Below are 16,783 nucleotides of genomic sequence, written 5' to 3'. Positions count from 1 at the left end.
CTTGTAGGAAACTCATCCAAACTGAAAGACCTTAATCTGATTTTGTGTTTGGATTTTAGCTTTTATCTAGAAGCCACATGTCTACAGCTGGCAACGCGCTCAGTGGGGGTTGTTCTGACTGAATGCTTGCAGCAAAAACCAAACGAGCAAAACCAAAGTGGTTGGTCATCATCTTGATGAGCTCTCCATAGTGCTGGCTGACCTCCTGCTCTCCCCAGCCCCACTGCGCCCACTCCCAGAGCTGGGGTACACAGCAGCTGCCCTAAGCACAGTGCTGGGGGGGGTTTCCTGCAGTGCTGTGGTCATACCTGGGCTCCCAGTCACCCACCTCTTTCTTGGGGTGAGGGGAAAATCCCTCCAAAACTGAAAGCCTTTTTTAAAAAAAAAAGAAAAAAGAAAAGAAAAGGAAAAATAAATCTTTTTCTTCCAGTGGAAATTCTGAATATTTCAAGTGCTAATTCAGAACTAAATTTATTGGGTATTTCCATTTTCCACAGATGGAAAGTCTTCCATCTGTGAATTGTTGTACCTGTTAAGCACTGAAATGCTTTAACTTACAACTGAGGTGCCCACCTACTGATTCCTTTTAAGCTATCCAATTATGTTATGTCATGCCTTAATTGAGAGCAGTGAAAACTCGCAAGTAAATCAGGTGTTGGATTTTTCTGGACACGTCAGATACAGAAAACTTCAATCATTTTGTACTGAGCACAACGTATTAAAAACAGAGAACAATTTTAGAGGTGTGTTCAAAATCATTATTGCTCATTACAGCCACAAGAGCTGCGGAACTGGAAAACAAAAATCCAAATAGCCCTGCTATTTATCCTCACAGTTTGTTCTTTAACTTTGAATGATTTGCTCACTGAACTGAAGGGAACAACGTGTACTTTCACGGAATCTTTCAAACAAGCCATTGCTGATGTGCTTATTTGGCACTTGAGCACATCTGGGTCCAAGCAGCCAGGCAATGGCTATCATCAGGTTAGCAACTTGACATTTTTTGATTACTTCAGCAGCTAACAGGCACATAAAACACTCAGACTACTCCTAAGGTTACAGCAAAGCAAGTCAAATTTCTGCCTGAGAAGGTGTTATTTATTACTATTATGGAAAAAACACACCAATGGAAGAAAATAACGTTGGAATGAGAATGCACACGGTAAGAGCGTGCATTGTGTGCACAGCTCCATCTCCATCTCATTATTTTAGCCCCAAACCAGCAGTCCTAGAGTTGCCCATTGATGATGTGGGCTGAGCTCACTGAGAGGAGAGGTGGCAAAGCAACACTGCTTTTCTTCTGTGTTTCGCGTGCCTCAAACATGCCTCCCTATCAACCCCCTGACATCTTTTCTCAAGCCGAGAAGGAAATGCCACACACCTGTATCGAAAAATATTCCAACATATTTATTTGGTTTTTTTTTTTTTAATTTTTTTCCCAACAAACATACAGCTCAAGTAACTGCAACAAACAGCACACAACCAATAGCAAAACTGGGGAGAAAACCCTCACTGTAAACAAGATGCGTTGGAGACCACAATACACGCAGACACTTTGCATGCTAAAACACAAGCTCAGGAAGTGCACCCATCCATTGGTAAGCGTGTCAATTGCTATTATACAGAAAACTAAGGATTACCCCAAACATTTCTCTATCAATATAAGCCACCCTCTGTATTTAAGCTCTTCTTTCAGCCTATAACTTCCAGTCCATCTTTACCCCCTCCTTTTCCTTATGGAATTTGTTTGTTTTCCAAACAAACACACTTTGGTTTTTACCATAAACACCAGAACAAAGCCGAAAGAACTCAGGGCAGAGTACCAAGGATTATCTTCCTAGACTGAAATACTGAAAGCCACAAACCTTTACGTTGTGTTATGATTACTGATACTGAAATCATACATTTGTTTGTCTAGTGATCTACAATGAGCAACATTTGAGATGAGGTAGATGTGAGAAATCGTTATCTCTCTACAATGGCTAATTATAATAATATAATGAACATTGCATGGCAGCGGGAGTAAAGTTGATGAACAAAATTAATAACTTTCATCCCATGCTATTCTTTTACCTCTGGAACAGTGCTGCTAGCTGACTCTGTATAACCTGAGTGTCATTCTATCGCACTGAAATCCCTGAGACTTCTTGTTTTGTCTCATCAACCAATTTATATATATAAATTTTTAGCATGTTTGCAAGCAGAAGATTTAAGGTAGTATGTGACCTGTTAGTTCTGCTGCACTTCTCCTTCCCTTTCCACCACCAGCAGCTGGAGGTAGGCAAGAGATGTGGAAGGAACCGAATATCTGAGTGGTTCAGTGAGGACTGGGAACTGCCGAGGGGGAGGAAATACATGGGAGGCTAAAAGACGTACATTTATAGCTCCGTTAGTTCTACTTCTCGTAGAATAGTATGCTCTAAAAAAAAAAATTAAAAAAAAAGGAAAAAATAATATTTCGTTTCAGGATTTTGATAGAACTGAGCTTGAGGATAGGGTTGAGTTTCAAAACATCAGTGGTTTCAGAACACACTCCTAGCAAACCTCTGGGGATCTCTTCCCAGTCTGCTATGAGGGTCTCAACAACCCACACCCCCACACTGTGATGCTGAGGGAGGAGCAAGAAGCCCCTCAGCCCCCCCCCCCCCCCCCGGCACATCCCCTTCCTCCCCACAGCTTTCTGCCTCCAGCACAAACCACACACTGCTGTCAGCAGCCTTACAGCACAGCTCACAAAATAAACGCTCAGAACTCAGTGCAGAGAAACGTCACAGTTGTGCCAGAAAACTTCTGCTGGGCTCTGCTGGGTGAAGTAACCTCAAAATAAAACCATGCGAGAGGAAAAAAAAAAAAAAAAAAAAAGAACAAATCAATTCATGAGTTTTCATTCAAAATTTCATTCAGGAAATTTTTCCTTGAAGTCAAATAAGCACCTTTTAAAAAACTGCAAAGTCCCAAGAGAGGAAACTGGAATTCAAATGTCACCATACGGTTGAAGCAGATGATCTTAGTGGTCTTTTCTAACCTTAACAATTCTATGATCATTACTGATACAATGAAGTTTGTCCCCAAGAAAGCAGGCCAAGGTTGTCATCATCTCCTTCCCCAAATCCGTCAGCACAGCAGTACAGGCAAATTTTGAAGTCTTTGCATTCACTCAGTTTCTGTGGTTTAGGACTCATGTATCCACCCTGGTAATCTGTTGGATAAACTCCCTATGATTCAGCTTCTATAGTCATTTGGCCAATATGGCCAGAGCAGGATGACAGTCCTATGACAGTCACCAGCCACTGCACAACAGAGGTGAAGATAACGGTCATCACTTAAAAAGTTTAATTAACACTCAAAGTTCATGAAGGCCTTGTAGCTAAGGCACTTGAAAGGATAAAAAAAGTCAAAGCGAGCCTTCTGTGAACAGTCTGGATACCAGCTGGAAGGTGAGGAGGCGTCTTGTACATATCTAAAGAAAAAGCAACCCTCATACTGGGTTTATTCAGCCCATGGCTGAAGCACAGCTTGGGAAGGTCAGTCCACGGATGCCCCCTGGAAGCCCCCTGCCCAGGGCACCCAAACGGCCACTGCTCTGCATCCCATCTGTCGGCAGCTCCGTGTGCAGCACAACAGTGACTCACCTGCTGTAAACAAGCCCTGCCTCACCTGCTGAGGAACAAAGCCAAACACTTCAGAGAACTCACAGCACGTGCTCCAAAACAAACAAAACCCGACAAAAAGAAGCCAACATTTACAAACTACTGTGCGGCACAAACACAGGTGCAGGTGACAAGTAGTAGGGCAGAGCAGGTCAGAGACTGAACAAGAGATGCTGCGATGCAGTCACATGAAGTTTATGTACACACCCATCTCAAAGGATCCAAGATGAATTTTGCTAGCAGAGATGGAAGAATGGCCAACATTGGTGATGCATCTTCTGAGCATCAAAGAAATAAGGCTCAGAAAGGATCCTGTAAGGTAGGAGTTGGTGAATGGTCCTCAGGCCTTTTCACATCCACATTGTCACCTGAGTTAAAGGAGCAACTCTGGAGGTCTTCCCTTATCTTCTGCTGTGAAAGCAATTTATCGGTGCTCTTTTTCAGAATTAGAGGATTCAGGAGTTTCTATTAAAATTAAAGAATGAATTTCTTCTTCCTTGATTAACCCGTCGTAACCATTCATACAGTCCTCCTTTGCACAGCTCTGGAAGAGAAGAGCAATGTTTTTTAGCCGTGGTTTTTTTTTTTTTCCATTGTGGGAATTGTTTTTTTCAGACCCCCAGACAGCCCGGTTTCACAACATAAAGCTTTGGGTCACTGTTTCCATACAGCTCTTTCCGTTGCAATTACTTGGTCTTACGTATATCGTGTTGGTTTTGAGATAGATGATATCAAAAAGAAAAGTGGAAGCGTACAGATTCCAGCCCCATAGATAAGCTCACCAAACAGCTTTGTACCAACCTGGGGGTCCTCATTCTGCTCCCCAAACATGCGCTTCAGGATTTCCCGAGGGTCCGGGATTGGTGGAAGAATTAATATCTTAAGCCTTCAGAAAATGAAGAGGAGAAACTTCAGATGAATTCATTATAACATAAAAAAATCACCATCTCAAAGTCACCCTTGGGTGCAGACAGGAAACATGTGAAGTCATTTTTGACACCACCAGCTCGTTTTTAGCTTCTGCGCAACTGCAACCCCATTCCACACTTCATATACGCTTCATATATATTAATTTTGAATTTGGACTTCATTGCTTAAAAAGAGAGGATGTGACACCCATACAGCAAGAATCTAACTGTAAGCAGATACAAGCAATGCTACCATGGGGACAAGAGAGCACCTATCTGGCCTGCTACTCTAATTCTAATGGATGGAGCACAGTGGTGTCGCCATTCTTGCTATTGGATGCATGCTACTGAAAAAGCAGCTACTTTTGAAACATGTCACATCAGGAGCAATTAACTGGAAGACAGATGTTTTATAGCGTAAATCAAAGTCCAGTCAGAAGTAATGGATTGTAAATAAAGCAATGCGATTATTTACCTTTTAAGGTAAACGAGTAGGATTATTGTGGACACTGTCACTATTAATGGAATGGTGACTATTAAAAGAAAATTGAACGCAGAGTTCGGATTCTCACCTGGAAGACAAAAATTGTTGAAACTTAGGGATGTTTCGGGAGGCTTTTCAGGAAAAAACATGACAATGTATAAATTAAGTCTCAGGCAGCGTTTGTCAAACACACAAATACTGTCGTAGGCAAGGACTCATTTTTCAAAATGTGATATTGTAATGTAGATACAGTTGGCAAGAAAATGAAACACAGACTCAGAGCTGAAGAAGTGACAGCAGCTGAAAGAGGTGACTGCACAACTAAACGGATGGCAACCCAAAGCACAGAAGTGTAAGCAATAATAGAATTCCCTTGATCTCTCTTCATGCAGAGTTAAATACCCACATAGGAAGACGATCCAGGACAGCCATTAACTCATCAGGCGAGGTATGAGATTCCTAACAGATACATTCAAATTCAAGGAAGAACTGTTCTCACCGATGCTCTTTTCTTCGCTCCATTCACTGTAGAACTTGCTGCTGTAGCATTCGACCTTGGGCTGTGCTCTCACTTGGAAGGTGTACTTGCTATTACGGTCAACACTAGGAATTGACGTAGAGTTGTATTTAACCTAGCATAAAAGGAAAAGGTAATTTGCTTTGAACGATTACTAATATAGGTTTTTTTTTTTTTTTTAAACGAACAACAACCACCCATTTCCCTCTTGCAGTTATTATAATACTAATGTTTTGATGGAAGATCTTTTCTATGAAGTTCAGTATTCATGAAAAGGACATAACAGCATCTAACCAGCAAAGAGTACCCAAACAGCGATTCCAAAGCTAAGATTTAAACTGACTCACTGCCATATCTATCATACAGCATTTGGCAAAAATGATTCAACTAAGACTCTGTGTCTGGCATGGTGCCTTTTGTTTTATTTTATCTTTCTGGCAAAACATCCATGATTTGCCCTGCCTGCCCCACAGGGCAACAACGTTGATTTAACTTTGACCATGAAAAACTCTTCTGGGATGCCTCCATAGAGAGCTGGGCTCGAACTTCACATATATTTGACAGAAGAGGCCAGTTCCCTGAGAATTGTTAACATAGCTTGAGTTTGCTAAATTTTTTGTAGGAGAAACAACGAGATGCTCTGCTGGACAAGACCAGCACCTTGCTTTTAAATTTATCTTGTTGTTTACCATTCTGATCAGACAGCACAGTCAGTTCAGCTACACAGGTTCAGGCATGAGTACATCCAGACACCAAAGTCAACGCTTTTTATACATACGTCTAAATCAGTATATTTAAGACTGCACAACTTTTTTTTCCACTCCCACCCTCTGTTGTCACTTTTAATCCCCCACGACTTTCTGTACAAGGTTCTGTCTTCTGGTGTGCAATTAATTTTGCTTCATGGTACTTGAGCCATGTCATCCAAGGACAAACAAGTCACTTGGCAGAGAGCAGACCAATAGCAGGCAAGTGCAACGCCACTGGACCAAAGTTCCAGATCAAAGAGAAGAAAGTTTATGCACCACAGTATATTTCCTGGTGAGTGTTGTTACTTAGTTGAATATATAGCACTTCATCAGAGAGTTATTACAATTTATTGCTTTGTAACAGGCAGTGGCATGGATTTGGAAGACTACCATGGATTATGCTGTATATATATTACTATTGGAAAACTCTAGAGAAAAATCTATCAAATCCACACAATGCTTTCAGCTAATGCAACCAACCCATTCACATGCAGCACATACCATTACTCATTTCTAAACAACAAAGGATGAGTTACTATGATCATCAACGCAAGGTATAGAAGGCACATTCCTGCCTATGACAGTGGGTTGGAGCTGGATAATCTTTAAGGTCCTTTCCAACCTAAGCCATTCTGTGGTTCTATGCACAGGGAAAAACAAACAAACAAACATCTGTTAGATGTAAGCAATGAAAACTTACTTGAATTATCTGAGCAGTGGTCGAATCACCATTGTGATATCTCACTTCATAACTGAGACAATTTGCTGGAATGGTGCCCGATTCACTCCACTGCAGATGTATCCCATTGTTAACGTACAATAGTTTAACTATTGTTGGCGTGGCAGGTTTTACTGATATACAAAATAGAAATAAATGGAAATAATTAAAAATAATATTGCACTGGTTACAGATGTGAACAAAAGCCCTATGCTGCATAAGGTTACACATATATCAGTTTGGCAATAGAAAGAGGAAAAAGCACCAAAAAAGTAAAGAAGAATCAAAACAATGAAAGAGAAAGAATAGAAATGAATGAAAACTCTTTCCGAGAACCAAACCTTATCTACATAATTTCTGAATGAAAGATCAATGGAAGGGAAGACCTAATCACGCTGTTTCTCAAACACATTGACATACCAACAAATCTCTTTTCCTCCACCATTTTTTCCCACCCCCTCTACATGGCATTCAACTCACCAAGGGTGGTGGGATTTTCAGTCGCACATACAGGCATAACATTTTCAGAGTCACCTCTAATCAAGATACTGATGGGTGGGTACCTATTGGCAGCCTGAGGGAAGGTAAAATTGAAGGCACATTCAAAGCTTCCTTGGCTCACAGAATAATTTTCGCACTCCCTATGTCTTTCCAAACCATCAAACCTATAGGAATAAAAAACATTAACTTCAGAAGAGAAGGGAGCAAGGTGCAAGCTTATTATTAAGCTGTTACAAATCCTAAAGGCAGATCTTAAGTTGTGCTATAGCATATTTTTGTTTAGCATTGATTTTATGTAAGAACATTCTCACTCATATCAAGCTTAAGGAAGAGTATTATTTTCATAGAGTCCAGCAGCTGAAAGAGAGACAAGTCACAGTGCTTTTATTGCCAGGCATCAGATTGATGACTGCTTTCAGATTGAGTCCTTGTTTTCTTCATGGGAGAACAACTTCAATGGAAAAAAAAAACAAAAAAACAAAAAAAAACAGAAAAGAGTTCAGAAAGCAAACAAATCAGGATCGTTTCCTGTCAACAGTTTCACTTGTGATGGGATGAGGTGACTAATCTCCTTCCTCAGTGCCTGAGGTAGGGCCATTCTTGCTAGGGATGGACACATTTCACCCACTGCATGCATCTGCTTTCCTTCCAATACCAGCGAGGTGATGACTGCCTTTTTCCTTGCGTCTCCAGGTTCCACTGAAAGCATTCCAGAAACTTTCCCTCCACAGAAAGTGAAGGGATTGTTCTCCAAACCAGCAACCTGGGCTTCACTTAGGAACATGATAGGAATGACTCTTCCGTTTCACGCTGCCCTACCGAAGGGCTGCCAAAGGCCAAACTGCCCATCCTATTTTCAGCTTCACTCTTGTATCTGTTCTTCTGATCTCTAATTTGGGTCTAAGAAAGAAGAGAAGCATTCAGAGCAGACAGCGCTATGTAGGTGCATCAACCTGCTCTGGTAAGCCTCCATTTCAGCAACGACTGCAGTGCACTGACCCAATTTGTTTATTCTCAGCTAACATTATATTCATGGCATTCCACAAGCCCCATCAGCCAAGTTTCTGACCGCACTGCAACCCTCTCCCTTTGGAACAAGAGTCTGTTTATGGCAGTCAGCTGGCAAGCGCGGATGATGATAAAAAGATGTTCTTCATTACTTGCAGTGTGAATCAGTTATTTATGACATACAAGATACAAACAGAACTACTAAATGTTAATGCTTCCATACCATTTTCCAATGATTTAATAGCTGATGTGTGCATTAGTGAGCGATTCTGACTTAAATGGCCCACACTTACAGGGCTACAAGGAGAGGAACTAACATACAGCTCCAGTGCAGTTTTTTTTTTCCTCGTTTGAATCCACAATTAGAAAAATAAAGAAACAGCAGTAAAAGGGCTTTAGAAGCAGCAATTCCTTCACATAATAAACACATCAATTTCCTGGACTCCGCAGTAGCAAATTCTGCAGCCTCCAGCAGCTGAGCTTTCTGTTGGACAGGACAGCCTTGTACACAGTGCTTTCAGGATGTTTCAGAGCAACAGGAAATAAAATGCATTAAGTAATGTAGAAGCACAGATTAGCACAAAAGTAGTTTTGGGTTGGTAATAAAAAGTTAATACGAACCAGTAGAATAAAGTGTAATTGGTATCACTACTTGCATTCTCTCCAGGATGCCACATACAAAACATGTACTCCAGGTTGTGCCAGACACAGCTCAAGCCAACAGCAGCAGTACCTGGAACACCTGCAAGGCAAGTTTACAAGTTTGATTTTATCAGCAAAGTCTTCTCACTGCTTTCCAGAAGTCAAACATCCCCTTTTATGTAACTGAAAACGTGCAAAAGGCAAAAGAAGAGTAATGTCCCAACTCGTGTTGCTCCAGCACAGCAAATCATCAGTTCCAGTTGTTCACTGACATCTCGTCAGGACAGCTCCCAATGTCAGTGATTGTACCAGTGATACTCAAAGTTTCCACCACATGTGAATTACTACTCAGTTACCTGAGGTGATGAGTCAAGACAATATTTTGTTTCTATTGAACAACAGATACTTTAGAAAGGAATTAAAGTACACAACTGTTGTAGGCACAGTACTGAGCTTTATCATCATTATTATGGACACCTACCTTAAAAACAGTCAATTATATTTATCTTCTCTGGACAAAAATATCACTTTCTCAGTATTCTGAATGGTTGGAATAGATAACCTTAGTGATCTTTTCCAACCTTAATAATTCTATGATTATAGAAATACCTTTAGTTCCTAAAGATGGACAAATGCAATGCTGGGGTAAGTCGGAATTTCCAATGACATCCAATCATAGAAATAAACTCAGATGTTAGTGAGTAATCAGCAGGTTTATATCAACATAAGTTCCCTCTCATCTCACAACCACAAGATGGCAGGTAGAAGATGAATGATGGCGATCACAATGCCTCGAAAGTGCATTTAAACGTGAAGAGCTTGCCCATGAGACTTTAAGTGTCAGAAGATGCCATTGTGCGCCATTCTGTTAAGCTCTGCCAACTGACCTCCCCTTTACCCTGGTATCTCTCTCAGACATATTTTGCTCTGATCTATTTCTATGATATTTTATTCCAACAGCACAGATAACGCTCTATCTCCTCACCCAAGGGATGCATGCCAGCCTCAAGCCTTGCTGTTCTGCATTACCTTTTGGTGGAACAGAGGTCTCCACCCATTGGCTGTGATTGGTGGCATTACTGTTCTTGCATTCACTTCTCACTTTGAAACGCATCTCCTTATTCAAGACCGTATCAGTCACACGAAAGAGACTCTTTCTCCACTCCTAGGTTTAAATGGGGGACAAGAAAACCAGAACACTTGGAATATTGCATCAAATACACAGAATTTACCATTAATACAAACACACGTTCAAGTCCATTAAAAAAAAAAAAAAAAAGATCAAAGCCCAATGACACGAATGTCTGACCACACATAGAAGAACCAATGTCACTTAGCTGTTTGTTTTCCCTATCAGACATGCTCACAGCTCACCAAAAGAGAATTCTGCGTGCTTGTTCATGTCTATTGTAACGGGAGTAAGGAACCCCACCACAATGGGAGTAAGGGATCAGAGAATCAACACAGTGCGGAGGAAAACGATTCTGCAATAAGTCCGCATGGATCGAACAGCTTTTTCACTGCTGCTGACCTTAACATTTGTTAGACCCTCCCACAAACCATTCCACTTGTAATCCAAGCAGGCTTCCAGTTAGTTACCAAAACTATTAAGGAAGTAAATATCTTCCTGCTGAGTTGCAAGTTCAGCTGGATCATAGAAAGGTCTGAAGGCGATCATTAGAGGAGAGGGTGTCAAAAATGACATATAACCCTTTTAGCAGTGTCCAGCCATCCTATCAGCTCATCTGTTTGTGAAACCGCAGCCTTGCTCCAACCCCAGCACATCCTGGGGCTCTCAGAACACAGCGATCACAATGCATAGGCCATTAGGAACATGAACTACAGCTAGTTCTCCTATAGCCCCTTCAGTGTCACAGGAATGCTTCTTGTCATTGTCATCAAAGAGTTGCTAACCTATGATGAGACACGCTGAGAATCACAACTGGGATGCCAGACACCCAGCACAGAAAGAAAAGCAGATGACCCAAACAGGCATCATTTTCAAGAGGAAAAGATTTCTTCCACGCTGTCTTCACAACACAATGCCCACGGGCAGTTGTAAGCACAGCACAGGGCAGGCACACACACACTCTCACATTGTCACTGCGATTCTTCTGTGTTATCAGGAGTAGCTCACTATCAGAGAGTGACAGATTTTTCTGTCTACATATTCCACACGCAGGCATGACTCATTTTTGAGATTTTGATCCCATGACAAGAATTAGAAGTTGTATTACAACTGTACTTTTCAATATATCTACACATATACAATAATACAACATACACAAGCATAGCTTTATTGCAATAACGTATTCACCAGAGCACAGCAGAGCAGCAGGACAAGAGGAACTCACGTTTTTGTGCTGAGAAACCTCATCGATTAGTATGTCACTGGAATATTCCAGGTCACAGCTACTGCTGATGTTCTCCGGGGGGTTCCATGTCCAGTTCAAGGTGCAGATTTGGATAAATGAATAGCTGAGGTTGGATGGAGGGGGGAGAACTTTTTCTCCTAAAAGAAAGGAGAAGTTATCAGTATAACAACCCCACCACTCCTCATTTCACCATCAATAATGACAGATTTTTAGCTCTTCAACAGAACGTCAAGAGCGGTCTTTCCTATTTGGTATCAGATAAGCTGCTGTCCCCTAAAATGTTTCTACCATTCCCATTAACAAGGCCCGCTGATTATTTCAATTACTATAAGAAACACACAAAGTATTTTAAAGTAACTTCAAGGAAATTGCAGCATAGAGCATCTGTGGCAAAGAAACCAATGTTGATAGGGAAGGATGAATCTCAGTGCCCGTGTTTCCCAATTCTTTCTTGTTGTGAGCTTGCATCATGAACGCCAAATCCTTTGCAAATATACTCAGAGCCTGTGAAGCCATTGATACTTTATCCTACCCACAATTCAGCCATCAGTACACGTTCAGAAAGAACACTTCAGAAAGAGACAAGTCATCACCACTCATAAGCAACAGCTGTAGGCTAGAGCCACAGTTCAGCCCAATCTAACCAAAACCAAGGGTGTTACTCAAACAAACAGGCATAAAAACCCACAACACCTCTTCAATTACTCACCTTTAACACTGCGCTCTCACAGTGAGCCAACTTAGCACGGAAAAAGACTACTTCACCACAGCTGCTCTTCAGTGGTAAATGTTTGTGCCTCCTCCAAAGCACGATGGAGTAGAGGAAAGCAGAGGAAAGTGACTCAGAGGCACTGGGATAAGCCCATTTGTGCCTCCAACCTTCCAGACCCGGGCACTGAGTCACTGCCTGCTAACAGCCCGTCACAGCTCGAAGGTCAGATGGAGAAGGAAACAAGACAGAAAGTAGAAAACTGCCAGGGAAAACTAAAGTGTAGTGCATTCTAGAGAAAGTCGGCAACTGGTAACTCCCGAAGAAACCCTCTGCGTGCTACTAAAAGATATTTAGTAAGAGGCCAAATGAGATGGCTTCTCGATTGCATTTAGGTCTCGTTGCTACCTGCTGGTTGTGGAAGAGGTATTCCTGCTATGCAGCAGCTCCACAAACACTTGAAACTGATACCAACCGGCGCTACGTGTCCCAAAACCCCCTCCAACGTTTGAGGCGATGTGTGTGGAAAGGGAAAACAATGACACAGATACGAGACCTCCCATTCAGTTCAGCGTGCGACCACATTTGCTTTTGCTGGCAGAAGGAAGGGGGTGAATGGGAAGGCAAAAAAGGTTCCTCCAGCAAGAACTCTGCTAGAAGCGTTTGTTGTATCATTATCTCAAATGCCCTGAGAGCCATTTCTGCTGAAGCTTGAGGAAAATTCATCCAGCAGCCGCAGGGCGCTCTGAATTTGCACAGCCAAGGAACAGACAGCAGCAGAGCTCAGATGTTACCATTTGTGCGACAATTTACGTTCGGAACAAAAATGAGAAGAGTCGCCAGGATTCGCTGCCTTAGCCCAAACACTCCTGGCTTTTCTGAGCAGACAAGGCTTGCAGGATTATTATTATTATCATCATTTTGAACAGCTCATCTCAGAAGCAGAGAACGCAACAATTTGGAACCACCGAAGTTACAAAATAGCCTCCTTCTAGAACAGCAAGCCAAGGCGGTGAGCCAGAACACCACCTCCATCACCTGTCCCACTCCACAACACATTTCCCTATTGCCCCTTCCACAGCAAAACCCCTCCAAACAGCAGCAGGGCCTGAGCCTGTCAGCGCCAAGTGCTGCCTCATGGGCGCCCTTTAGATAATGCAAGGAAAACAAGACCTGCCACCAAATATTTATTCAACACGAGGACATGCTCTGAGCAATGTCTTTTTGTGATCTCTCTTTAAAATCACCCACAAAAACCACAAATCATAAAAAAAAAATAAAAGTGAGTTTTCTCAGTGATCACCATTTAAAAGGTCTGGAGAGAATTTCTGACTGCCCGCAGTGAGGACTGGGAGCACTCAGAGTTTAACAATACATGGATTGCATTGGTGTAAGAACCTTCAATCCAGAAAGAGTTAAATTAAAGCCAAAGCTTAAGAATTGTGTGGGTTCATTCAGCTGAAGATTTGCTTTTATTTGTAAGTGCAGTCAGTCCAACGTGCACGTACCTATTTACACATAACGCAGACACAATCTAATACTTTGCTATTCAAATCTCACTGGCACAGCAATTTGGCAGGACACCTCAACGGCCAAACACAAAACACATGAAAGATGTGATTGTTTGGAGGGTTGGAAGCGGATGATCTTTAAGGTCCCTTCCAACACAAACCATTCCGTAGTTTTAATTTCACTCTTGAAAAGAAAAGAAAAGGAAAAAAAAAGCGCAGTGATAACTTCTAATGAAGCGTAGCAGTAATGCAAATAGCAGAGCTGAAACAATCCGGCACATAAACAAATGCAAACAGCATCAAAACCCCACGGCACGTTTGAAGAGCCATAAGGTGGAAACGTCAACGAACGTTTTGTATAAATTACTGTACGAATATCGTAAGAAGAACAAACAGCAACAAAACAAAACAAAACAACCCCTCTTTCCTCGTCCTCCTTTGTTTTCTTAAGACGCATTTCGTGGTTACAAAGCAAATCGCAGCCGGTTACAAAGCAGCAATTGCCAAACGCTCGACGCCGTACGGACGCATCAACGCGAGCAAAGGGCTTCACCCCCGCTTCTTAACAGCCTCCGCTTCTTAACAGCCCCCCACGCACCCGCACCGCTTTCCTGCTCGCCCTTCCAACAGCGAATGAAGCCGGGATGCCGAGGGGCGGCTCGGGACACCGCTGCTGCCCGGAGCGCAGCGCACACCGCGCGCTGTTTGCGGGGATCCGCCGCAATGCCCGCACTGCTTCGGCTCGGGTTTGTTAAGGCAGCGACAGCCCCAGGAACCGCCGAGCTTAAAGGATACCTGCCGATAGTACCCGATGCTGCCCTGCAGGGAAAGAGATGCAGAACTCCGAGCATCTCCTTTCCCCGCTCCTGTAAGAGGCGCAGCGCTGTGCGGGTACTGATCCCGCTGAAGCTTACGCACTTCGGGCGATGCAGCCACGAAACGAAAGCATTCGATGTCGGTACACGAAGCGGGCCGTGCCAACCAGCCCCCAGCCGCCATCCGTCCGTCGGTCCGTCCTCCCGCAGCCCTCGGATGGGGACCGCTCCCCATCGGCACCGAACCCGGCTCTCTGCCCGCCGCCCCCCGGCCCGGCCCGGCCCGGCCCCGTTCACCTGCAGCCGTCGCTGCCACCGCCCAACACGCGGCGAGAAACAGCAGCCGACACCGCAGCGGAGCTCCGAAGGAGCCGCCGCTCTCCATATCTCCTCCGCTCCGTCCGTCCGAGCGCGGCCGCACGCTCCCACTTCCCGTCGCGGGGGCCGGGCCAGACGGGAAGAGCCGCTCCGCGGCCCGCCCAGGTAACCCGAGCCGAGGGGGAGCGGCCTCGGTGGGCGGCGGCGGCCAACCCGGTCCCACCTGGGCGGCCTCTCGTCGTGCCTGCTGCCCGCTGGTACCGCTTCCTCCAGCGGCCGCGCTACGGAGCAGCGTGTTTGCCCCACAACTCTGTTGTGCCTCCCAGGGATCCTCCCCGGGCATCAGCGCGGCCGTAAGCTCGGAATGACTGCGTCCGGGGGAGTAAAAGTGATTTTTCCCAACTTCGCTCCGAGCGCTATTGAAACGTGCCCAAGATGCTAACGTCTTCTCACAAAGAAATTAAACATGTTAGGGGGTCCCCTGGCAGCTCTCGTGATGTTGCACTCACTTCTTCACTTCCCCCCACAGCAGAACTCCTCACTTCCAAATCCCTCCCGCAATTTCATGCCATCGCTGTAGCTGCCATCTGTTCTAAAAATGTGTGTTGTCTCTTTTCCCACCCACTACGCCAGCTCTTCCTTATGCAAACTTTCCCAAACTTCCTCCACTTCTGCAGTTTTGCAATCAAGATGAAGGTTGCTTTTTGCTCTCTTTTATTGGTGTGACGTGGCTGTAGATTTCCCAGATTTCCACAGAAGTGGAAATACCCCACGAGTGATCTTCTGATACATCCCAGGCTAAGAAAGCATTCAGGACGAGGCATTTGCCTCTGACCCTGTGATGTTATGGTTAGCATTCCTGCTCCTGGTTATCACCAGAACACAGATAGAAAACTGCATGGAACAGAGAGGAGACGTTGGCTAAATTTCAAGGCAAACCGAAAGCGATTGGTGAGGATCACTTGTTCCCACTCATCCACACTGTTCAGTATTTCCTCAGCAATTCAAGGAGTTTTGCAAGAGCTCATCTGCTTTTCAGAGCCCAATTTAGAAAAGGGGAAGCGGATCTTTTTATGATAGGGAGGGGAATGTCCTGTTCCAGTGCTGTAATTCTTCTTTTCTGCCTGTTTGTTTGGATAGTCCTGGAAAAAAACAGGAGAGTTTAGCAAGTTTCCTAGCTGCTACTAGAAAGCATCCATGGACCTACAGCTATAAACAAATGAAAATCACCACTTCACGTTGCAGGATATGATGATACTGTCAGGCTGTAGAACTGCATGTAGCTGATGTGGACTATGGCTGCTGCAGATGATCTTTGCGCAGCACGGCCAGCCAGACCCAGTGACCTCTCTCTTGCTTTCAGTTTCTTTCTCAGTGTTTTCTTTTCTTCCCTCTTTCTGTTTTGTCCACTCTATCTCCTGGGACGTGGCGCCAGGCACACAGCCGGGGCTCAGCTCAGCCCGCTGGCTGTCTGCCTGCAGTCGGAGGCAGAAGCAATGTTTCTCCCTGCCCCAGCTCTCGCTGCTATCAGTTTTCCCGTCCATGTCTCAATGCAATAGGAGCTCCCATCGAATGCTTTGATCCTCACCACCTCCCCGAGACTCCCTGTTTCCCAATCTCAGTGAGTCCTGTCCTGCATCTTGCTGTTGCAAGCCCCGTGCTTCCTGATGTTCTGAGCTAATGAATCTGCACTGCAGTGCCTGGAACTCACGCCGACACACCTGATGTATTTCTGAAAGGCTCTATTAAATGTCTGGCACATGGCGTCACGTCTGGCTACATCAGTTTAGGATCATGCAGGCGAGCTGCCCTTGGCTGCGTGCTCCTGCCATGTCCAGCCATGCAGTCGTAGGGCTGCACAGTGACTTTGCTGACACG

At 44.1% G+C, this 16,783-nt stretch overlaps 1 protein-coding gene across 1 annotated transcript; it reads right to left on the bottom strand.

Annotated features, from left to right (window-relative positions):
• Positions 1-1,386: 1,386 nt before the first annotated feature.
• On the bottom strand, positions 1,387-15,536 carry IL13RA1 (interleukin 13 receptor subunit alpha 1). The gene is made up of 10 exons (XM_420218.7): positions 14,885-15,536; positions 11,532-11,689; positions 10,207-10,342; positions 9,157-9,277; positions 7,507-7,691; positions 7,009-7,160; positions 5,542-5,674; positions 5,034-5,130; positions 4,452-4,536; positions 1,387-4,194 (listed from the first exon to the last, which is right to left on the bottom strand). Exons 1-10 carry the CDS (start codon positions 15,246-15,248, stop codon positions 4,075-4,077), a joined length of 1,551 nt encoding a protein of 516 aa, XP_420218.4. The 5' UTR covers positions 15,249-15,536; the 3' UTR covers positions 1,387-4,074.
• Between the last annotated feature and the right edge of the window lie 1,247 nt (positions 15,537-16,783).

Source organism: Gallus gallus, chromosome 4 (genome assembly GCF_016699485.2).
Source record: "Gallus gallus isolate bGalGal1 chromosome 4, bGalGal1.mat.broiler.GRCg7b, whole genome shotgun sequence".
NCBI lineage: Eukaryota > Metazoa > Chordata > Aves > Galliformes > Phasianidae > Gallus > Gallus gallus.
This window is presented reverse-complemented; position numbering and strand designations above follow the sequence as displayed.

Excerpts from the sequence above, each read along its gene's own strand:
- IL13RA1 (XM_420218.7), bottom strand. The coding sequence starts at position 15,248 with ATGCCCGGGGAGGATCCCTGGGAGGCACAACAGAGTTGTGGGGCAAAC. Across the intron at positions 10,343-11,531 it reads AGGTTTCTCAGCACAAAAAC|GAGTGGAGAAAGAGTCTCTT; the intron begins GTGAGTTCCTCT and ends ATTTAAACCTAG. Across the intron at positions 7,692-9,156 it reads AATTACACTTTATTCTACTG|GTTTGATGGTTTGGAAAGAC; the intron begins GTTCGTATTAAC and ends TTATTCCTATAG.